Here is a 24,713-nt window from a genome sequence, read left to right on the forward strand (position 1 = left end):
GAGCACGAGATTTAACCATCTGTTACGCACTGAATCTCACCGAGGAAAAATGTGTCGCTGTAGTAGTTATCACGCAGGATCTTATACAGATAGCAGCTTCCCACAACCTGTGTTAATAAATATAAAATGAAGGCAAAGTAAAAATATTTAGGTGGCTTAATGCGACGAAAATGAGCACCGCACCGAGGTAGGCTGCATTCCAAGATGAACCTGAGATAAAATTATGTACAAAGGTGATCACTGTAGTACTGCAGAGGATCTGTATCCGGCAACAAGAGGAAAAAAATGCTCATTTGCTAAAGAACGTAATAACTAAATAAGAGTAGAGCCATTTCCACCGATTTCAAAATGTACATACAACAAATTGACAGAAATAGTATATGATCTATTCTAGAGTTCCGCTTAAACACAACGACGATCCTGGCATTCGAGAGGAAAATAAGGAGCCCCAGATAAGGAGAAAAAAATGGTCAAACTGTAAGATAAAATTATCGAAAGCCTCAACCCCCACCCTGAAGTTACAGACCCATGCTCCAACATGAACATAAAGGTTGACCATCCCCTTATCACCGTCTACTACAGATGCCCAAATGTTGCTGAACTAGAATTTATCTTTAAATCTAAATGAACCTATGGGGGAAAGACAAGCCTTTCCCCACAAAAAAATTAATCAGAATCAAAGCTGCTTCCCGGGAATGATCGAGTCACTTCCTCTTGGACTCTGGACAGCTCTATATGGCACTGAAAAGAACTGCATCTGACTGGCACAAAATACACCACCTCCAACTCCTCCCTGCTTCAATCCACCAGGGACTAAACGCATCTTTCTCGCCGGGAGCAACCACCAAAAAACTGTCGCTCTGTTCACCTCGCTTGTTTATGCATAGTACATGTACAAGCTGTTGGCTGCAGCACATGCAATTAGATTTTCAGATGGGTGCCAAGCCAAATGGAGCAACTTTGTGCTCAGGTCATAGGAATTTCCATTGGCATCTATTCCGGTGCTTTCTCCACCTGCATAAGGTTTACACAATATTAGCAGCAGCAATGAAAACTCTTCTTATACAACCTGAAATGCTAAAGCATGAAGCAAACCTCGTCTAACAGCCCTTGTCAGAGTACTTAGGGATCTGGCAGCCCTTGTGGGATTCTGGAGCTGCCTCCTGTTCACAAGAAAAGGGAAATAACAACAGAGATATGATTAACATTTGAGTGAAAAGCTCATGTATATTACTCAAACGATTTTGGAGTATGAAAATCAATTTACATGCAGGAACAAAATAGTTTAGTTTCCAACATATTTGTTTAAAAGTACATTACCTTGTAGGGTTTCGAGTTGCTTCAAGTGTTGATGCCTCATTGCTACCAGTACCAACACCAAACACACGGAAAATGTTGCTGACAGATGACAAGTTAGCTAATAATTAGTTCCCATTAACAAGGCCAGGCTGCATTACAACTGAGACAAGCATGTGAGACTACCTGTAGGAACCAGTTGCTACTTGTAATCCATCACCACTTTGACAACATTCAAATTTGTCGAAAATTGAGTCATTTTCATACAAATCACATAACTGCAGTTTCAAGAAGCACACATGGATCAGGTTTGCTCCAGCGAAAATATGTTCATTGTCCTCAAAGAACCATCGATTATTTATCTTAACGTGCAAGAAATTACCTTAGGCCTTAGATACTCATGAACCTGGAATGTTGCAACTGGACCAGAATTCATCTTAACATCCCAAAGCTGTAATGATAGACAAAGATATAATATTGGAAAAGGCATACCAACAAATTTTTACAGTGATAATTTGTTTATATTTCCGGAGAAAGATAATAATAGTATAAGCGGCTTATGAAAACCATATCAAGTACAAGCAAGAACTTAAGAAGCAAGCAGAATGATAGTCATGAAGAAAAATAGTGATGCGTTAGTGATCTTGAGTATGATTCTGAGGTACACATGTCAGTATTTCTTGTTAAGTAGTCTATGCAATGCAAATATGTATAAATGTTCATCTCGAGCAGAACTAGAAGCTAAGTCTTAAAGTCAACGCTCAAGGAGTGAAAAGGTCTCCACACTAAATATGTTAATCTGGTTATGTTGTCCACTGTCTAGTGGTACATAATTGAAATAACAGAAACCATGGGTAAAAACAAAAGGTCTCAGCATTTCACCAGGTTAGCTGCCAATCAAATATCTTTAAAGCATAAGAAGTTACAGGTACAAACCTTCAGAGTCATGTAGTCACGACTCAGAATATGCCTCCCATCCTTGGAAAACTTTATGTCTGAAATTGAGGCTATAATCTCAGTGAAAAATGATCTTGAACCTGGGGCCTCATGCTGCTCAAAGCTACAAGACAGGAACAATCATAAAAATATTAAAAAGAGACAACTAGGATAATTGATACACATCAGTATCCACCTGATGTTCTTCAAATACGGTATATTGGATAATAGGAAATAAAGAAGTATCAAGTGAAAGCTCACATTTGCGAATGAGTGTCACAAAGTGCTGACTGCCGCAGATCAACAAGTCGAATGGAGCCCTTTGAGCTACTATAAGCTAATGTATTGCAATGAGTAGGGTGGAATTCAGCAGATGTTATCACCTCTGCATATCATAGAACCAAAGCATAACTATCAGCAGCTAACAACAAAAATACTACCAGTAGATACCCAAAGAATGTGATGAAGAATAAAGAACAGTTAACTAGACCTGAAAGGTTGAAATCCCATATTCAAACTAAGTTGACTCATAATACAAACATTTCAACAAACAAACAATTATTTTAGTTCAACATGTGCAAGAAAATGGGGAATCTTTAGGGTAGGTAGATTGCACCAAGTCAGCTGGGTTCGTTTCCTAGCCTTCTCTAGGATGGAACCATGTGGACATCTCTCCCCGTGAACTTTTAGGTCTCTCTTTTTATATTTAAACAAGGAAATAATGTTGCCGTCATATGAAAGGAATGTATACACATGTACTTGTAAAATGTGGGCCAGATTATTGACGAAGAACAAGTCTCATTGCTCATAAGATTGAAATACAGAAACTAATTTTCTTACTTGATGATCAAGGGTATCATTTCCCCACTATATGAGTTGAGGTTATATGCATGTTCTTATTTTCACACATATCACACATATAATCAGCACAAGTAGGAAAAGTTTGGAGATTTGGAATATACCAGTGAGATCCTCCATGTTTGTAGGCTTAACATCAATAATATTGAAACTCTGATTGCTGATTTCCAAATTCCAAAGATTTATCCGCAAATCATCAGCTGATATAAATGTTTCGCCGTCACTGTGGAAATAAAGATTACAGAGCAATATATTACTACCAAATGCATAAAAATGGCAGGGTACAGTTAAGATACACATATAAGAGATGCAAATCAGCAACATAAAACTAGCTTAATATAATAATGTGGGAGATTACGCAATCAGTTACCTAATGTATACAAATATAGCCGCTTACATCCAGTTCAAACAAAAAAAAAATCTAGATATAGGAATTTCAGAACACAAAAAGATATGTTGCACCTTATTGAAATATCATGAGGAGACCGACCTGACTTTCTTTGCCTAAAATGAATTTCAGGCAACTACACAATATGTTACCATACCATATTAGGCAGTAATTTAGGTTTTTCACTACCCAATTTCGACTATGATCTATGAGTAGCAGTTATGGGATTTAAGAACATCTACATGCCACTTTGCTAAAATGATCACCCTAAACCCAAAGAGTCCCTAAGGGAAGCTCAAAAAGTTTTTGGAATTGTGGACAAAAAAAAATCTACGGATACTGTGGGGTGGAGATTCAGCATATGTCATTATATGAAGTAGCTAAAAATTTAAGTGGCTTGATTTACAAAAGTACTGAATGCATCGTTGGCATGTGTGAAGAGAGCAAATAGGTTTCATCTCCAGGAAGCAATGATTTTAGAACTAAAATTGCCATGCCCAAATTCAATAGCTGAAAAGCTAAAACATAAGCTATGAAACATTCAAGTGCATATAAGTGACTGATGTGCAGGACCTGTTATTTGATATGGAGTTTATATGGTAGTCATGTGCATGAGCATATACTCTTCGGCAACTTGCAGCAAGACTTGTTTCTTGGCTTGTAACCTGTTTTGCAGTATAGATTGGGCAAATGTAACAAACCATGAAAAGGAAGGTGGTTAATATAAAGATCAGGAAGACTAAACGGACAGTTCAGAGAAAGGGTGCATAAATGAAACTGAGTTATGTACAACTACCACAGGCATGCGAAGCAAAGCAAATGGACCAGGTTTTAAAGCATTTCCATTTGAGAGAGATGGGCTCAGAGAGCCCACACCACCAGGACTACCATTTGAAGGAGCAGTTGAACGGTCCAAATTCATCTCAGATACCTTTTTTATCTTCTTTTCTTGGACCTACAGATCAAAGAATAATAATCAAACCAACAAAAGATTGATTTAAGTACAACAATATTGCACTTGCTGGTGCATCTTACATTCTGACTTATGTGAGGAACATATGTGTACAGAGCATAACTCGGTATTCCTTGGGAAGAAATGAGTACAATTTGAACATAAAATACTTAAAGAAACATCAATGAGTTGCAAATGCATATGCACTGAGCAGTCTCTGAAGAATACCAAAATATTCAAAGCTGATTGCAGTGGTCCTTAAGCTTAGTACATTGAATACAATCAAGAAATTTAAGGCATGATTCCGTAACATCATGATATATGGAACTTCTGTAACCATTTAGTGCTGACGCTTACCTTCCAAAACTTTATTGTTTTGTCATTTGTGGACAGCAGAAACAATGCGCCATTTGCTGCTTGGCACCACTTTATTTGGTTGATCTTCTCTTCTATTTCCAAGCTCTTAAGGTAATCAAACTAATTCCATAACAACATCACTTGGTCAAATTTCAAGTAATTCAGAAGACAAACAACGCTACTTAACAATGCTTGCAAGAATATACCTCTGGTTCATGGCTTTGAAACTCAGTTTTGTAGCGAAATTCAGGGTGCCTGCTGATAGAATAATCAGCTTTCTCAGCATCTTTTCTACAAGCGTGCTAAAGAAAAAAAAACAAAATATGTTTAGCCATCAGAGTACAAATAAGAAATCCTTAAGTTTGTATCTTTCAGTGTACAGTTCAATATACATACATCTTTGACATCTGTCCTTTCAAACAATACAACTCGTCCACCTCTATCCCCAGTGGCAAGATGATGTCCTGATTTGTTGAACTCTATTGCTGAGATGATGTCAACTATAGAGCACAAGAGCAAGATAAGTTCAAGTTAGTATGTAGCAATAATAAATGGTAGCAGTCTATGATTGAACATACAAGAAACAGTGGGAAAAACAGGTACAATAGCAGGTAATCATCCATATATAATGCTTTACTGATATACACAAAACAAACCAGCACTAAGAGCCCAGAACAAAAATGGGTAAAAATGCTAGCACGATGTGCACTGTTTTAATCTGATAGTTCACAGTTGATGACCAGCTTAACCTGAAGAAGGGGGGAAATATAATGAAGATAATGTTCAACATAACTGACATTAAGTGAAGGTATTGGACTAAGTGGTTTAGATGTGTCTCTGAATACCGCCATAACTTAAAACTGGAGTTTCAAAAGTATGCAGAGCAAGAATTAGATTATTTGCATAGTTCAAAACTATGAGTAGTAAATGCAGATTATGGAGAACAAAGCACCAAATATAAGAACTGTGTATACATAGAATTGAAGGGGCTATGCTTCAGGTTCTATCAAAAGGAGATTTTAGAACAGGACTTTGGTAGGCTTGCCACCAACCATGCTTAGATAATATTTGGCATCATTAATAACAATGGATAAAGGTGATTTAACATCCATGCAGGTGACAATGCGCAGGATGCACTAATAGCTAGTATAGCTAGCAACCAACTGAAGCAAGGAGTATCCATTAGATGTGACTCATACCGACAGAAGTACTAATTATATGGTATTGAGCACAGGAATCAATTAAATAAGTCAGATCAAACCATTGTAGAGATGTCAGTAATATTAATTTGTTATCCACAGTGGCTTCTTTAGTGCACTAATAGCTGGTATAGCTAGGGACCGACTCAAGCAAACAGCACGCAAGAAAACAGAGTATCCATTAGATGCGTGACACGTGCCAATAAACCTAACAATAACACAGTAACAAGCACAGGAATAAATGAAGTAAATCGAATTGGATAGAGTTATCGGCACTTTGGCTTCTTGGGCGCACAGCTTGTAATTCGAGTGCAGTAAGCCCAGTAGCCCACTAAATAAGGTAGCAGAACAGTAACCAGCTACTGAAATATATTAAAAGGATCCTTTTTCCAAATATATGTCCAAATCTGAACATTCCATAAGCTAAGACAGATGCACACTGGGTGTGTGCTCGACACATCATTAATGAAGTAGCAATATGCATCCAAAATCATATTGATGGTTGATGCATACAATTACAAGCGTGTGCATCACGGAATTTCCTTTTTCAGCAAAATTAACTAGTCAGTTCACATTGACAAGAAAAGTTGTCTGCTAGTGGCCACATCCCATGCAGCATTCGACAACCCTACACGTTACGCAAGCACTAGCACGTCTATTGTTGCCCAGTATCACCAAGTCAGAACTAGAAGAACACAGATCCTAGCATGAGCTTATTTAATACAGCAGATATTGTGTTGCTAGCCAACCTACTATGTAATTATAATAGCATGACAAAAAAATCCCATCTACAGCATTAAGCAAGACAAGAATCCTAGGAGTATGCATTCTACCCTTTTGTCAACTACGAAAGGGCCTCAGCTGCACCACCGAACGGCACAGAGCTATGCATCTGCCAGTCAAGACTACATCGCACTGATCTGGAAGAGGAAGCAATAAATTCCATATCCCAGCACCAAAGCATCAAGCTTTAGCGCATCCCGTCCGCAGCCACCCCTAATTCCCCGGTCGATCTGAGCAGGGCACCGCTAGCCAGCACACCACCAGCACCCATTCACGGCCCCTGGCCTCCTACCGAGCTCCGGAGCACAGAACCACTAAGATCCAGCAACTAGCAGCAGCGAGCGACCCAAAGAGCACGGCATAAGAGTAGGAGAAGGGATCGATCGGTACCATCCTGGACCTCCTCCCCGGCGCTGCGCTCGCCGAACACCTGGGAGAACCTCCAGTCGAGCGGCTGCGTCGGCGAGGGCGAGGGCGGCGCCTGCGCCTGGGCCGGGGGCGGGGGCGAGGCCGAGGGCGAGCGCTCCGGTGCCGCGGCGCCGTTCATCATCGTCGGTCGAGCTCCCGGCGGGATCGGCTGCGGGGCGGGCGGGATCGGGGGAGCCGCGAGGCGCTCGCGAGGTCGGGGGGTGGGGGCCGAGGCGGAGGGGGTCGGGCTACGCGTGCGCTGCTGCGGCGACGGCGATGCCGGCGAGGGTTTGGGGTTTCATGGGGAGAAATGGCCAATGAGGGAGAGATGAAGAGGAGGGAGGCCGCGAGATGGGGGAGGCCGCGAGGGGGGAGGAGGGGGACGTGGTGGGGGCGCCCGCGCTGATACGACAACGAAGACGGAAGAAAACAAAAGGATTTGTTTTCTCTTTTTCTTTTCCTTGTGCTCTTATGATGGTTTTCTAATCGTGCTCCGGTGTCATTTCCGAGGAGGTGTCTTCTGCAATGCAAAACCAAATCAGAAGTTGATGGTTCCATTTGTGTAGGAACGGAAGTCCTTATATTCTATTCTATGGGACAAGAAATTGACACATTCTTTGGCTGGTGTGCTTATGGCCGTTCCATGAAAACGCAACGGGAACCTTTGCATAAAATTATACACAGAACACGGCTGCTACACATCGCCACAAGTGTAGGATGCGTTAGCACGCATGACAAAGTCCATAGGCTTCTATCTAGCAACATAATTTGTGGAAAAACATTTTGGGCATTGATTTTCAATTCATACATATACCGTTAAAATCTAGTGGAATTTGGTAAACAGTACAGATTAGGTGATCCTAGATGAATAATTTTTTCCCCATCGGTGATCCGGACACCAGAACGGACAACGATACCCATGACGTTGAGCTTCTTGTTGTTTTCCCGCGGGAAAAGGCATTTCGTCATGGCCTTTTTGATAAAGTATCTGGCCGTGTTAAAGCTAAGCATGGTTTACAAGCCCATTCCAGCTGTTTCCCAATCAAGGGTTACCGCATCGATGTCTGACTAAAGCGGATAGCAATGTGTAGCCTGGCAAGAAATTACTGACAGGATATGACATCAACCCCTTCTGTTAATTACTAGTTTACTGCACCCACTCCACTTTGAACGCCTCCTCTCTCATCTCCAGCTTCCATACTTATCCCACAAAGTCATTCAAGATTAATCCTAATCACGCAAGTGTCCCTGGCAGTTTGGACTATACGCGGGCCATTTGAGCATGCATCGCCTTTCTTCCATGATGCACCGCCAGTGCAGGCTACACATAATTTGTTATCTGCTTCCGTCAGCGGCTCAGCGCAATGTGTAGTTCTGGGACGCTAGACCCGCGTGCCTTCGTATGCGCTGACGCTCAAGATCGTTCTGCCTCGACGATGGATCTCTTGATGATCTCGTTTTGTTTCCCACAAGATCGTCTTCGGAAGTTACGTCTGAAATTTGAGATGGCATGATTAAGAAATTTCTGTTTCCGTTTCATTTTTCTGCCCATCCTCTGAACACTTCAGGGCCATGTTTGCAACGGAACTTTTCTTTTCCAATTTCTGATGTGCCAAGTGAATTGTTTTGGTAAAAATTCTCTTAAAAAGGATCACTCCAAATTAGTGGCGTCCCTTTTATTATTACGCTTTATAATTTGTACACTCCACAAACAAATCACTACCGAAAAACTCGCCATTCCTCCTGAGGCTTAGTACCGGTTGGTCTTTGAGCCAATACTAATATGAGTATTACTACCGGATCTAACGGCTAGCTCGCCAGAACCTCCTTGTGACCCCTTTAGTACCGGTATAAATCAGGCGTCTTCTTTTTCCTGCTCGAGCCATTTCCTCCAGCTCAGGCTTCATCCATTCATGGCGAAACAGGGGAGGTGCTGCCGAATTTTTGACCATTTCATGGGGATTTCACTCATTCAAGTGTTCTAAAGGTTAGAAACTTCATCCTCCCTTGATACATAGTTAGTATACTAAGTTTTATACTTTAGAACTAGAGTAATTTGTGATTTTTAGAATAAGGTACAATGGAGAAATTTTTCATTTATATGCATGTGTTATTTAGAGCTCATATTTGTAATTTTTAGAATAAGCTACAATTTTTTGGATGCTATGTTTCGTATTAGTCAAAGAAATTGATACGAGGTTAGAGGAATAATTTCATAGTTTAGTCCTTTACAAATATAAGCTAAGTAAATTATTGAGAAAAATATAATTTGTTCATATTTTAGTCATTTGCAAATATGAGTGAGATAAATTGTGGTACATAGAGATAATAAGATGAAATAGAGGTATGTAATTAGTCATTTTTAAAATAAACTATAATTGAGAAATTTTTTATTTATATGTTATGTTTGAGCTAAACAAATTGTGGGGAAAAATATAATTTGTTCATAGTTTAGTCATTTGCAAATATGAGTTAAATAAATTATGGTACATAGAGATGGCTACTGCTGCTTGCTGCTGGAAGTAGTGGTGATGGTGGGGCGATCGTCGTTCCTCTCGCGGTAAGGGGAAAACCATAATTGGTCCTCATGATAAGCCGAAGAAAATGAGTACGTGGGAGAGAGCAATGCTTCGTTATTTGGAAAGATGTCATGAAGATGTTGTTGCAGCGGGTCAGGAGCCTTCTTTTGGTGGTCATTATGCTCCACTGCCAGTCCCGGTGGTTTCAGGTCCACTGAGTACTACCGTCGCAGGAGGCACAAATAAACTACGGAATGAGGCTGGGTCAGGAAACATTCGTCTTAGCCGCCCAAAGATGCTTAAAGTCCTCCTAAATAGTACTCAATGGATGGTTTGTCGTAGTGTATCATGTTATTTGGGTCTGAAATTTAAATTTACGTATTTCTATCTAAACTTTCAATAACATTTGAGTTTGTCGTAGTGTATCATATTACTTGGGTCTAAAATTTAAATTTGTGTATTTCTATCTAAACTTCAACAATATTTGAGTTTAATGAAATTTGTATCATATTTGTTATGTTTCATGTATAATTCTATGGATGATCAGAATATCTTTGATTCGGTAATACTATGTAGATGGATCGGCAATGGATGTACAGCATAGACAAATGCTCCATGGAGTACATTAACGGCTTTTATGGTTTTCTCGATCTGGCAGAGTCCAACAAGCCACCATGTGGTTTCATTTGTTCTCCATACCGAATTTGCAAAAATAAGAAGGATTAGTCATCCAGAAAGACTATTCACGCCCACATATACAGTTCGGGATTCATGCCTAACTATTTCGTTTGGACCAAGCATGAGAAAAGAGAAGTTATGATGAAAGATGATGATAATGAAGAAGAAGATGATAACTACATTCCTGACTGGGCTCAAGGAGGTGCCTTTGCAGATGCTGCAATGGGCGAGGCTGAAGAAGAGATGGTTGCAGAAGAAGGTCCTACCGATGATCTAGGTCAGGTGTTGCAAGGTGCAAAGAAAGACTGCGAGAATGTGAAGGAGTAAAAAAAAGTTCGAGCGTATGTTAGATGATCATAAGAAATTATTGTACCTAGATTGCAAACAAGGGGCACATAAAGTTGGATACCACACTGGAAATGCTGCAATGGAAGGCAAAAAATGGAGTTTCTGATAAGTGTTTTGACGAGTTACTGAAAAATTATAAACAACATGCTTCCCGAGGGGAACGCATCGCTGTCCTCAACATACGAAGCGAAAAAGGTTATTTGCCCTCTGGGTTTGGGGATACAAAAGATACATGCATGTCCTAATGACTATATCCTCTATCATGGTGAGGAATACGAGAAATTGGAGGTTTCACCTGTGTTCAACGCATTATAAACAAGTTAGAGGATCGTATTATCATCACGGAACTTAATGAAGAGGGTGAACCAACTGCTCTAGACAATACTAAGATCAAATTGATGGATCAAATTGGGTTTCTTGTTAGGGATAACATCCCAATAATCTTTCAGAATTGGAAAAACCCTTAAATCAATGAGAGTGTGATCCCCACAAACACGGTCCCCATAAGCACGGTCCGCGAGCAAGAGAAAGAAATGATATGGGAGCAGATAAAATAAAACTTCACGATCAAAAGTGTAGATGAAGAAAAAGTGAAAGATTGGAGCTTTCGGACGGGTGCAATTGCTTTCCATACGTACAAGAAGAATCTGAACAGAGACTACATAAAGAAGGGCTTTACACCAGATTTCACAAAGCACCCAAAGTTATGAGATCACTGAAATTCATTTGTGCAGTTCAAGCAGTTGCAAAAGAGCACTAAGGCAACTAAAACTAACACTAACAATGCTCGTCAGAAGAAATACTTTCATCGTCTTGAGCCAGGAGGTTACAAGAAGGGGATCATCAAATGGCAGAGGATGGAAGATGACATGATTGCTAAGGAAATAGTACCGGCGACTCTCGAATGGCCGGAGCGAGCAAAGTATTGGTATTATGCTCATGATGGCACACTCAATCTTGAAGATGGATCATCTGTGTTCGGCTAATAATTAAGAGAAACGACTACGAGGCTTGTTGAGTTAATAAAGGCTATGGCCAAAAGATCTTTCATGCATGATTGAGATAAGGACGAGTTGACTATGGCACTAGGTAATCCAAAATACCTTGGACGTAGTCGAGGCAAAAGAGTAATTCCATGGTAGTTTGCCTTTTGTGAGCATATTGATTACTACAAAAGTCGGCAAAGAAGTAAGGGCGAACACGCACGACAACTGCGAGAGTTGCAATAACATGTAGCTTTGATAGAGGCAAGAATGAAGGAAGCAATTGACCGGCGTGTGGCTCTAGCTCCTAGCAAACAAGCCAGTGACAAGCAGCTGCATCATCAGAGGCTAATGTCGACGTAAGCCCCTCTCAACGTCAAAGCAGCGTCGCTTCCACGAAAGCCCCAGCTGAACAACCGACTCAAGGCCAAACAATTCATGGCGTGGAGATTCCAGCTCGCGGTTACACCAAAGTTGGACTGTCTTCCAACGAAGATGTACAAATTGCACCAATGGTACATGAAGGCTTCAGCCACCGACTTACTCATGCTAGAAGTTTGGATTGGAGATCAGCATTATTTTCGTGGTGATGCTATTATAAATGTGCCACTCGAGGAACTTTATTTCTTTTACAATCAAGACGCACTTGGCAAATTACTCAACAGTTCCGGGGTTTTGTAAGTGTTGAATTTCCTCTAACTTCAAAATCCCCGCTCTAGTTATCGTGTGATCTCTCATCTCCTATTCTATTTTGTATCATGCAAGATGGATATTCAACCTTGCCGGAGGATAGGATTATATGACGTCGGCTTCATGGACCCGGATGTTATAAATGAGATAAATGTAAAATATAAACCAAATCGGACCTTGAAGAATATATTGTTGCAGCCAAAATTGGCAGCAAGTCGATCAAATCGGGACGCCCGATCAGACTGGTTTCTCTAGGCGGTCTGATCAGTGTGGCGCCCTGTAGCCGATCTGGCAACGTCAACCGATCTGTCGGTTTAGCTAGGCGGTCTGACCAGTCCAACTCTAGTCCAAGTATATTTGAGGAGTCCTTGTGGATTAAGAATTGTTAAAGGATTTCCTTGCGGGGCAAGACCTCCCCACCCTATAAATATAAAGGGGCGCGATCGATTGAGGCTAACACCCAATTGAACAAAATATTTATCTTTACTTTTATCTCCAAACCCTAATCTTTTCCAACCCCTTTGCTTTCCCCCTTCGTCTCGATGGAGGTTGAGAACGTTCTGAGTGGCCTGTCGATCTTAGAGCAACCCTAGGCGCATCATCACTGACGGGGTCCCTCCCGGGGTGGTGAACGTAGGTTTTCACGTTGCCCCTGTGCAAACCGGTCTGACCGGCTTCCCTGACCGGTCTGACCAGCCAGAGGCAAGAGCCTCGTGAGGTGAAGTTCCACCGCGCGCGATCTAGCGCAATTCGGTGTGTTGGTCAGAAAAAGCGTCAACATATATATAATTTCTTTGACAAGCAACATTACAAGAAGTACATACTTCTATCGTACAACTTTAAGTGAGCGTGTTTCCCATCTCTTTTATTTTTTGAACTAGCATTTAAAAATAAGACTAAATAGCTTTTTCACTATGCATATATGTACAGCTTCCACTGGATACTCCTTGTTATCGTGGTTGATCGAAGCATGGTCTATATCTTGGACTCTCTTATGAGACCAAGAAATTAATACACCAACCTCATAGACATGCTTAACGGAGCATGGGTTCGCTTCCGTCAACATCACTTAGGTGAATTCAAGGAGCAACTTCATATTCACTATGAATTCCTGGTATGTATTGAATTTGCACATCTTGTGTCACTTCCTTGAACACAACAAATATTTCCTAACTTCTTTTACCATATATATAGTATTTGAGACAGAATCTGAGGAATAATTTATGCAGATACTATGTATGTGAGTTCATCCATGGCTTTGTAGGTCCCAAGCGTATAACTGACCACGAATTCAGAGTACGTATACAAATTTCTTAACAATAAATCAGTTCTAATTGTGCAGATCCATTGATCTAATATAATAACCTTTGCTAATGACATAGATTATGCACATGAAGCAAGGACTCCTCGAGACGGAAAAAATCAGAGCAATTCAAGAACAACTCAGTGGATTTCTTCTGGATGAGGTAGTAAATCCAACGGGAGAGTTCCATAATGATGGATCAAATCTGCATTACCGTTAGGACTCGGGTTCAAAATAGTTGATCCAAAATGTTCAACTTAGAGAGTTGATGCAATGTAATATTATTTATATATGTGTATGCATAATATGTCTATGCATAATATTATCTCAAATGTAATATTATAGATCAAATATAACTTTATATATATTACGTATTAGAACTAGTATACGTAAAGGAAATAAATACGAAATACTAGTATAGAATAAAGAAACAGAAAAGAAAATGATATGGGAGAAAGAAAGGAAAAAAGAATTTAGTACTGGTCTCCTCAACCGGTACTAAAGGACCCCCTCAGTACCAACTTAGCAATACTGGTTGCACAACTGTACTAAAGGAGGGTCTGGACGCTTTTCCCAGCAGTGAATACATTCCATCACGCATATCGATGCTTTTGTGTGAGTGATGGTTAGTTTTTAGATTGGGTGCCCGTTGGAAAGAGATACTTGCATTACATGGTTAGGTTCTTAAATAGATGACCCATCACCAAGGTCACGTGATTCGTTTCATATTCTATTTTGCAAATTAAATGTGCGAAGAAAACATATGAAGAGTAATTGCAATGACCATATGTAATAGATTTGGGCATTCTTTTGCTTTGAATTGGGTGACATGATGCTAAGATGATGCCGACATGGAGAACTAGTGGCGATGAGCGCGAAGACCCTTTTTCTTCTTACTTATGATGAGTCAATGGTGAGGAGGGAATTGAAGTGATTTAAAACTTTGATCTCCATAAGCCTCAAAAGGTTTCAAAGAGCAGGCACTCCAATTTTACCAAAATTTTGCATATGCTTCACCACTTTGTCGAAGTAATTTGACACTTCGACCTCCATGAGTTTCTAAGAGCAAGCACTCCAAAGGAAAATTTCATGTCTCACTACCCTATCAAAAATCTTTTCAATCAAAACCATCACGTTACTTAGCAAATATTGATTTAAAAGATATTTATTTCCATACTCTATAATGGTACTCATACTCAAGGGTGGATGCAAGGGGGCTCAAACCTCCCCCCCCCCCAACACACACACACACATTTTTTGGACATAGATTGAGAAGCCATTTTTTATCATAGATTGAGGAGACAAAGAAGAGAAAGAGGAAGGAGAGCAAGAGGAAAAAGAAGGACGGGATAGATGAGCCTCCTAGTACCTCACTAGCTTGCCTGGGCCCGCCACCGCTCATACTCACTCCAGCCACACTAGAGTGTTGTTTTTGGATTAGGTCAACCATCCCAGTCTTTGGTAGCATATTACTCCCTTTGTTTCTTTATAAAGGTGTATTTCATTTTGTGATGGCAAAGCTTTAATCAATAATTGCTCTACTGATATCCATCTATGTGATACAAAGTTATAAGCATAAGTATTTTTTCAATACAAATACAACAATATCAATTTGTGGAAAAAAAATGTATTAATAGAGTCATTGTTGGTTAAAGTCTTTGTCATAACGAAATAAAATAAACCTTGTAATTTCTAATGGGTGTGTACTTTTTATGTGTTGAGTTTGAAAATAATATGAATTGTTTTTATCTTGAAATGTTGTTTCATAAAGTTTAATTCTGCTATGTTTATAAATATTTTGTCAAAAAGCTAAACAACTGATTGTATTAGGGGCTCCTAGCAAATATGATCACTGACACTGAGGCTACATATGTTTGGTATTATGTCTGGGGTAATGCAAATTTCACATGCAAAAAAGTTTACAATAGCCAGCAAGATACTCTACCAGCTTCTCCATTATTTAAATGAATGTGGAAATCAAAGGTGCAAAATAAACACAAGTTTTTCTTTCGGTTGCTCCTCAGAGACAGATTGAACACTAGAAATATATTAAGAAGGAAACATATGGCCATGGACTGTTATAATTGTGTGCAATGTGTTGAAAATTGTGAGGAAACGTTGTGGCACTTTTTCTTTGACTGCCACTTCAGTTTGTTGGATTTTCTTGGAATCACTTGGGACACTTCTCTGCAGCCACCGGAGATGATTCTCAGAGCTAGGGAGGATTTTCGTTCATGCATTTTCAGGGAAGTGTTGATCATAGCATGCTGATCCATTTGGTGTCACGGAAATAGCATCATTTTTTATAATGGCACTCTATCTTTTATGCGCTGGAGGAACTTCTTTGAGAGGAAGATGAATCCGGTAGCTCTTAGAGTGAAACCAGAGTTTAGTAATAAGATCACTAATTGGCTAAGTAGCCTGCAATTCTTTTTCTGCAATTTTTCCTTTTGGGCTTGAGGTCTTGTACATGTACATATCCCTTTTACCATATATATAAAAAAGATGGGCTCCCCTGCTGATTTCCCTCAAAAATATTTTGTAAAAAAATGTACTAGTTAAAAACGTATTTCTAACTATGTTGATGTCCGCAATATCACTTACACGCTGATGTAATGTCCTTAGAGTTCAAAATGGCTCCAACCTAGGAGTAACCTACACACTAGATAAACCATACACTCACACTAATATGTCTATGCTTTGGCCGTCATGTTGGAAAAAATGATTAACTAGCAGAACGGCTGAGCTTTTAATGTGTTAGCATGTACAGATGATGATCGTTTGCCTTGTCCAACTAGCGATATGCTTAATTTCACCTCCCAAGTTTATGTCTGAACCGTCATTAAACTCTTAGATTGGTGAGATATATTTTGGTGACATTATTACAAGTTACATGTATGCTTAAGCACTGAGGAGCAGTAGGACATCCAAATTGGACTGTGATGACTAAAGAGCAGTAGAATAGCTTCAAGGTACTAGAATGTTACTAGCATCTCATGAATCATGATATGATGGCTTTAGGAAAATCAAGGCGATATAAAAAATAGAAACCGAACGCACAACCATTCCCTTATCTCAATCGACAGCTGTGCTTTAACATTTGATCCTTCTATGCGAATGTGGTATCTGTCATCACGGTGCTCGAACTCATATCTAATTGATGTTATATCATGCAATTGCACTAATGCAACTAGAAAATTTCAAGAAAGAAGCTTGCAACAAGAATTTTGGACATTATAATCGTAGTTAGGTTAGATATATTTATACCTAGCTATAAAGAAGTCAACAACCAATATTATTTAATAAGGTCGCTCGTTATGATTGTAATTCGTTATACTGCATGATTAGCCTTATATATCGGTGCTACTACTAAGGGCTAAAATTATCGAATGCGAAATTAAAGATATCGAGTGCAAAATTAAAGAGCTAAAACATATAAAAAGGTTAAATTAGGTTAATTAATCAATACGTTCAAGTAATGTCGACTTGGCTTGTTTGGTCTGGCTCAAATGTTCAGCACTTCAGCCTGCTTGGAACCTCTACATCTGCAACACTCGAGAAACGAATCCCTAATCTCTGAAGCCAAAACTACAATATGGAATGACCATATTACCCTCGACCTCTCGAGGCGTCGACCCACCCCGAGTCCCCCACCCACCCTCCGCCACCGTTTTCCCCTCCCCATCTCGCCCGCCGTCCTCCTCCTCCTCGATCTCCTCGCGCCCGCACCTCTCCCCGGCGCTTCACCAAGGTGAGCTTCCGGTTCCCCATCCTAAACCCTAACCTCCTCCCACCAGATCCGCAGCCTCTCCACCCCGCGCGCCCAGATCTGCTTCCTTTCGATCTGACTCGGTTTTCTCTCCTCGTGCGCGGTGCCGTAGGGTTTAGGACCGGCGGCGATGGCGGCGAGGCTGGCGCAGCTGCGCGCGCAGGCGGCGCGTGCGGCGGAGCTCGCCTCGAAGCACGGCGGCTCCTACTACAAGGAGCTCATGGAGAAGAACAAGCAGTACGTCGTGCAGCCCCCCACCGTCGAGAAGTGCCAGGAGCTCTCCAAGCAGCTCTTCTACACCCGCCTCGCAAGGTGAATTACGACTGCCTCCCCGTTGTGGTGTACCGTTCTGATTGGCCAATTGGGTTGTGTTGTTCGTAGTGTCACGTGATCTGTTCGTGCGCGTAGTAAATAGTAACGGGCTTTTTCAGACCGATTGTTCGATGCCTGTGATGCAGTGTGGTCAATATTCCCCCCTGTAATTAGCTATTGTCGCAATCACCTATCTGATGAAACCTGGTTGTGGCTCGTAGCAGCAATGGTGGTACCAAGTCTGTGTGTGGATTAAGATTGTTAGCGGAATAATGTGGCTATTCTGCGTGGTCGAACTGAGCTTTTGTAGGTAGCATGTAGCATTTGTGTCCTTCAGTTTTCAGGCCATTGCTTGGCTTGTCCTCTTGGTTTCTTTGTGGCTTCACTGTTTAAGACTTCACACTTAATATGTCTTAATCATGCGACTTGTAGCATCTTGGGAATGTGATAATGCTCTCATTTCTATGCAATGTCTGTATTGTAGCATATATGCATGGTTGTAGACATTTATGCAATGGTTTTCCATGCTGTCCTTCAAGATTATTCCTGCCAATTCCGCTAATTCAAGTTTGTTCTAGTGAATTAACTACAACTTTGAAGCTTTATAGCAGAAGGGACCTACACTGTTACACAATAACACAACGATGCTTTTATGCTTGATTATCCATGTCTATAAGACTGTCACTACATTCCTTTTAATTTTTCTGCATTTCTCTTGGATCCATCTTGTACGGATATGTATGGATAGAGCATAACGAATGATTGCAAGGTGAAACCATGAAAGCTTTGATTATTCAGTGTCCTGGTAAAAAGTTTCATGTGGTGTTTATGTGTCATGGTGCAGTATGAAGAATTATTGTGTAATTCAAGGAATGGGTCTTTATAAATACTGCTGTGACCCAATGCATGTTTGAAGAGGTTTTTGGTTTAACTTTATAAAATGTTGCAGCAAAAACAAGTAGCAACTTGTTTGGTTTGGATGTGGGTTTTTACATGCAGAGGAAATCATGTATGCATGGGTATTTGTGTTTAAGTTTTTTGTTTGGTTGGTTTTGGCTGTTCACACAAGCTGCTTTGAGCAGAGTGTGTAAAGTTTGCTGGCTGAATCATGCAGGTGTATCCTTTTCCTGCATCTGCTATTTTGTTTACTCTGATATCTTGCTAATGTGCATCTTGATTGCAAGTCATGTATCAATTGATTGGCCATTCTGGGAATTACTATATCCTCGCATCTATTGGTTTTGATATATTTGATAGCTAGTCAGCTGAGCACAAGCATTACACAAGCGAAGAGCATTTGAACAATATATTTTAGTTGCAAGAGTAGTGTTTGGAAACCTATCTTTATCTACAGCTTTTCAAGTCATGGTAGGATAGTCCTAGTATCATAAGAGTGGTAGTGTTTATTAACATAATGGTAATAATTTTTCTTTCCTGGCACTAAGAAACACCCTTGAAATGTTCTGAATTTTGAGATCAATGACCATAATAAATACAAATGGTTTGTTTAAACTTGAAAGCATAAGGAGCAGCAGTTAATTCACCGTTGTTTGCCCCTAGTTAGATGCAAATGTGTCTTTATTATGACTTGTACAAGTTAGGAGTTTGACTTCCATGGATCCTAACCATTGCTGTGTTTGTTCAGTCTACCAGGCCGCTATGAAGCATTCTGGAAGGAGCTTGATGGTGTCAAGCAGGTATGGAAGAACAGGAAGGATCTCAAGGTCGAGGACCTCGGGATTGCGACTTTATTTGGAGTTGAGCTTTATGCATGGTTCTGCGTAGGCGAGATTGTTGGCAGAGGGTTCACCATAACCGGCTATAAGGTCTAATGATTTCCCTGGTTAAGACCTGCTTTATGATCTATACTTCTAGCTGATGCTTGTCGAAACGACGATGATACCTGCCTTCTTTCACAATTTTGTTTCTTAAAAAGAGTTTCTCTAGTGCTGAATGTCAGCAAGGACGGGCACATCGTTGCAACATTGCCTCAATAATTTGCTCGCTCGATTGTCCATTTTGGTGCTCTTGTAATTCTTTGTCAATTGCATCTGCTGCAGTACCTTGCAAGCTGAGCCATTTGTGTCTTTCTTTCTGCCCTCAAATGAATTCCTTTTTCCTTGCACATGAATGTTAACTCGATTATTCATTGATTGCTGCGTGTCTTTTGGAAAGAAATAATAGTAGTGATTGATCGTCCACCAAGTTGCGATTTGTTTGTCTTCGTCATCATGCTCAATTGCATAAGAAATCATTGAAGCAAATATTGTTTCGTTTGTTTTGGGACCGGATTATTATTAAGGAACACGTGTATTAGAGGTGGTTTTACAATGAACAAGGAACCTGTGTTCTGAGTTCCCGTTTTATTCCGAATAGTGAGTACATACACTGCCCAGTGACCCATCTACTTGAGAGAATTAGCGGACTTAATGAGCTACTAGGGCAAGATCAAGGCTGAAGGACGTAGCGCCCCGTGCTAGCAAGCAGAACTCCTAGGATGTTTTCAGTTGTAGAGCAGGACGATGAGGGTGGTGAAGCTGCAGCTGGCGAGCACGAGCATCCACGCCTTGCTGCTCCTCCCGCACACCCTCTCTGCCTCCGGCGCCTCCTCCTTGCCCTTGCCGGCGAAGAGGCAGAGCACGCGGTCGCACGCCAGCTTGAAGAGCGCCAGGCACGCGAAGAAGAGGCTGATGGACAGCACCGCCAGTTCCTTGTTCTGCAGCGTCTCCTGCACGCCCCGCATCTCCTCCAAGCTCCACCTGCACCCGCAGCAGATTCCAATCAGAATACCACACCGTGAAGACCAAATTTTGGAGACAGAAATGGCACTCGCCTCATGGCCTCGTTCTCCCTGATCAGATCGTCCAGCTTGCTGGAGACGCTGGATTTCCAGCTCTTGAGCTCGTCCAGGTCCTTGGCCTGAACAAATTTGCAAGCACAATTGCCCTGTCAGTCACGAGCAGTCATAGTATGAACATGATTCAGGGCTTGTTCTTCTGCCGCAGGCATACCACGCCGTCCTTCCACTCGACGATGTCGTGCACGTCGGCCTTCATCTTCTCGAGCGTCGCCGCCGTCTGCGAGAGCCCGTTCTGCAGGTCCGGCAGCTTGGCGCCGTACCGCTGGTTCAGCTCCCTCGTATACTCCTCCAGCGTAGACAGGCCCAGCTCCAGCGACCGCATCTTCTGCATCAGGATCTTCAGCACGCCGTCGCCGTGGGCCCTCCCCGCCGCCGCCGCCGCCGCCATCGCCACCTGCGGCGGTTTCGCCTCCTTGCCCTGCGGCGGCAGCTTCGCGTCACCGGCGGCGCCGGCCCTGGAGCCGTTGTTCTTGCCGTCGCCCGCGGCGCTGTCGTTCCGCCCGCCGCCGTCGCCGTCCAGCCTGGCATGGGCCTGCTGGCGCGCCTGCTGGGCGGTGGAGTCGTTGTTGTGGCCGGCGTCCCGGCTGGCGGCGTCGATGGAGGAGACGCGGTGGTCCTTGGCGGCGTCGGCGTCGGGCCCGGCGCTGGCGATCAGGTCCTGGAGCATCCGCTCGACGGCGTCGACGCCGTAGACCTCGAGGTAGCTGAGGATGCAGTAGAACCCCGAGCCGTAGTGGCTGACGAGGCGGAGGCGGAGGTAGCGCGTCCACCGGGGCTCCGGCAGCACGAAGCGCTGCGCGTGCTTGGCGTTCTCGGCGGTGAACCGCCCCAGCAGCTCCCACACCTCCGCCGGGTAGGTCATGCTGCCGTACACCTCGAAGTCCCTGAAGGTGGAGGAGTAGTGCTCCAGGTTCGCCAGCGCGACGGTGTCCACGAGCGTCTCCTCCGAGAGCTCGACGTCGACGAACTTGTCGTCGGCGGAGCAGGGGTTGCGCAGGTACTTGTCCTTGTCGCCGCCCAGGATGTTGGCGGCGCCCTTGGCCTCCTTGTTGTGCGCGAGCACCTTGGCGCCCTTGGACGCCGCGGCGTAGTTATACTCGGCGCCGCTGGGCTCCAGGCGGTGCGCGCAACCGCCGCCGCCCGCGGGCCGGGGCCGACCTCCGGTTTCGTTGTGCTCGGCCTTGCCCTGCATGATCCGGCTCCGGAACTCGTTGAGGCCCACGAAGGGCGCCTCGGGCGGCGACGACGGCGGCGGCGCGTTGCTGGCGTTGGACGGTGGCGGTGGCGGCGGGGCCCCGGGAGGCGAGGCCTCTTGCGGCGGCGAGTAGGGGGTCTGGCACGTCGGAGGGGACGCGTCATGGTGCGGCAGGACGTAGGCCTCCAGCGGCCTCACCTTGCAGTAGCTGTCGCGCATGCCGTGCTCCTCGTAGAAATCTGCGTCCATCGTCAATTGGATCGAGCCGTGAGAAACGGATCGATCAGGAACAAGGATGTCGACGCTAGCAGCTGGAGATCGACGATGATGAAATAAGAACGAACCTGACGGGTCGTCGGTCTGGCTGTGGAGGAACTGTGACCGGAGGAGGAAGAGGAGGCACCAGATGGAGAAGACGACGGAGACCGACACCTCGCGGAGGCCGCCGTCCATGGACACGGCATGGGCCCCGGACCCCTTGCCGCCGCCGTGATGGTCCCCCGGGCCCGGGCCAGCAGCGCCGCCTCTTCCTCCGCCGCCTCCTTCTCTCCTCTTCCTGCTCATGCATGCACCGCCTGCCTATCTCCGGCGCGGTCGTGCCGAGCCAATCGCGTCGCGTCGGGAGAAGGACGCAGACCGCGCGCCCCAGACGCGCACGCCGGCGAGGTGTGTGATCGGTGGTCCTAGCAAATGCGCAAGCGCAAGGGGACGCCCCCCTGTGGTTGATCGAAGCGCAGCAGAGTCGCGCGCGCGAGCGCCGCGGTGGGGGACGTGAGGAAAAGTGGGGTCGGGCCGCGGCGAGGGAGGGGGGATCAAGTGACGGAGCGGCAAGTTCGGCGGGGGGCACGCCGGGATGCGCATGGGCGCCGAGCCGCGCGCGCGCCGCGCCATGCCACGCAACGGCCGCGCTGATGGTTCGGTGGAGTGGAGTGGAGCGAGTGGGAGGAGAGAGGAGGCGGGGCGACTCGAGAGCCGAGAGCGAGAGGCGCGCACGGGTGGGCCGCGCCTTGCGCACCGACCAGGACGTGTAGCAAGCTGATGCAGCAAGAAAGTGAGCTTTAACCCGGCCCCCTACCACTTGGGCCTAGAAACGAGCAGGTTGTTCCTTCCTTCCCCGGCGCGGGCGGGGGGCTGGCATATTGGGCTGATTAGGCCTAACACGCCGGTTCTTGGCCTGCTTTCGTTCTGCACGATTGCACGAAGGAAGAATTGTTGTCCCAAAAAAATAAAATAAAATACACGAGCGGTTGCTTAAACTTGTCATAGGGTGTCATGTAGATCACTAAACTCCCAAAATGCATTTTCAAATCCATATATGCAATCCAGGTCCCAGGTCCCCCAACTTGTTTTAGGGTGTTATCCGAGACAAACTCTCAAAGTGTATTTTAAGGTCCTAAATCAAGCGCCAAGCCACACATGCGTGACCACTACCATAAGGTGGTTGTGAAGGCAACGAGCGAAGAGGAAGCATTGCCATCAGCGACAGGTGACAAGTTTTAAGATTTGAAAATGTATTTTGAGAGTTTAGGGAGTGAGATGAAACCCGAGAACAAGTTTAGGTGACTAAATATGCATTTTGAGAGTTTAAGGACCCAGATGACACGAAGATAAATTTGAGGACCTGAAAATGCATTTTAAGATTTAGGGACTCGGATGATACTTTAGGACTGCATGTGTATTTTATAAAAAAGGACGAAGTGTGGCATGCTTTGACCTCGGAGTTTAATGGTGCGCGCACTACGCTGTTCATTTCTTCAATCTGAATGGAAGACCAGAGATTTAAACACTTGATGTACCAGAAATTAGGAAAAGGAAGCTTGGAAAGCAAAGGGCTCCAGCCGAAAGAAGAAAAGTGAAAAGAGAGTAGAGTGAAGATGCCTGCCTCGCAAATGAAGGGAAAGACGACGAACAAAGCCGGGGATTTGTGGACATGTTTGCATGGCCTTTGGCCGTTAAAGCTCGGTGGCGGTGAGCACGGACGTTCCTCAACTTTGTAGTGCACCTATTCTCGTCCTACTGTATGACTCGTGGAGATGACTGAAGCTCCCTGCGTACGGCTCAATCTCGCGCTTAATAAGAGAAAAGGAAGCTAGTGCCACGGCTCATCTCAAAGGCCGAACGCAACTGGCCTCACCCTCACTGGGTAGTGGTCAGGCAGGTTAAGCAATGCAAGGTGGGACACACGGCCACATGGGCACATCTGCAAACTATCGGATTTGGCACGCAGTCTGAGTGGCCGCTGTTACACGGTTGGGGTAACATCCGAGAGACCGAGAGGGCCGAGAGCCCGAGACGACGGCACTGGCACCGAGCTTGTGCTTGTCAGCTTGTCCGCATAGGGTAGGAGTACGTGACAAATCCCATCGCGCCGTCAATTCCTCATGCATGCCTACAAAGCGATGCCGCCCTGTCTTGTGAAACCTTTTTTTTTTTCTATCCATTCCAGCAGCATTTTGGATGTCTCGCACCGGTGCGGTGCGCTCGAACCCCCGGCTATTTTTTTAAAACGAACGAGAGCTGCTGATGGTATTGAAAAGACGATAGCATCAGCAATACAATAAAATGGAAAAAACAACAACACAATATCAAACATCTCAATAAACACATCACACCACTCAACACATCCTAAACATCAAGCTAATATTTTAAATATTGGGCACCACTCGATCCTTAGAAACTCCACAACTCAATATCATTGTTGGCTGCCGCTGGACTGTCACATCCGTCACCAGAAGAAGACTCACCTCAAACAGATTCATATACTATCGCATCTAGTACCATGCTGATTAGGGCATTGTCCATCGCCTTGACCTCGTTGTCGTTGAGGTTGAACATCTCATTCAAAGCAACATCCGCATCTATTAGTAGGGGCCTATTGA

The 24,713-nt window shown here is 43.8% G+C and overlaps 3 protein-coding genes across 4 annotated transcripts; 1 reads left to right on the forward strand and 2 right to left on the reverse strand.

Annotated features, from left to right (window-relative positions):
* Positions 1-297: 297 nt before the first annotated feature.
* On the reverse strand, positions 298-7,531 carry LOC101766110 (serine/threonine protein phosphatase 2A 55 kDa regulatory subunit B beta isoform). 2 transcript variants are annotated; one of them, XM_004969023.4, is made up of 14 exons: positions 7,160-7,531; positions 5,184-5,287; positions 4,994-5,089; positions 4,788-4,907; positions 4,275-4,433; positions 4,052-4,143; positions 3,195-3,313; positions 2,494-2,617; positions 2,233-2,356; positions 1,679-1,747; positions 1,483-1,574; positions 1,321-1,398; positions 1,096-1,163; positions 298-1,014 (listed from the first exon to the last, which is right to left on the reverse strand). In XM_004969023.4, the coding sequence occupies exons 1-14, from the start codon at positions 7,317-7,319 to the stop codon at positions 878-880; spliced, it is 1,542 nt and encodes a 513-aa protein (XP_004969080.1). In that variant the 5' UTR covers positions 7,320-7,531; the 3' UTR covers positions 298-877. The 2 variants fall into 2 exon arrangements, with proteins under 2 accessions (XP_004969080.1, XP_004969079.1); XM_004969022.4 differs by having other exon boundaries at positions 4,272-4,433; positions 7,160-7,530.
* Positions 7,532-17,293: 9,762 nt separating this feature from the next.
* LOC101765696 lies at positions 17,294-19,928 on the forward strand. Its single transcript, XM_004969021.4, has 3 exons — positions 17,294-17,449; positions 17,580-17,779; positions 19,425-19,928. Exons 2-3 carry the CDS (start codon positions 17,598-17,600, stop codon positions 19,609-19,611), a joined length of 369 nt encoding a protein of 122 aa, XP_004969078.1. The 5' UTR covers positions 17,294-17,449; positions 17,580-17,597; the 3' UTR covers positions 19,612-19,928.
* A 121-nt stretch (positions 19,929-20,049) lies between these two features.
* LOC101765288 (SUN domain-containing protein 5) lies at positions 20,050-22,398 on the reverse strand. The gene is made up of 4 exons (XM_004969020.2): positions 22,179-22,398; positions 20,791-22,073; positions 20,613-20,698; positions 20,050-20,538 (listed from the first exon to the last, which is right to left on the reverse strand). Exons 1-4 carry the CDS (start codon positions 22,396-22,398, stop codon positions 20,283-20,285), a joined length of 1,845 nt encoding a protein of 614 aa, XP_004969077.1. The 3' UTR covers positions 20,050-20,282.
* Between the last annotated feature and the right edge of the window lie 2,315 nt (positions 22,399-24,713).

Source organism: Setaria italica, chromosome V (genome assembly GCF_000263155.2).
Source record: "Setaria italica strain Yugu1 chromosome V, Setaria_italica_v2.0, whole genome shotgun sequence".
Lineage (NCBI taxonomy): Eukaryota > Viridiplantae > Streptophyta > Magnoliopsida > Poales > Poaceae > Setaria > Setaria italica.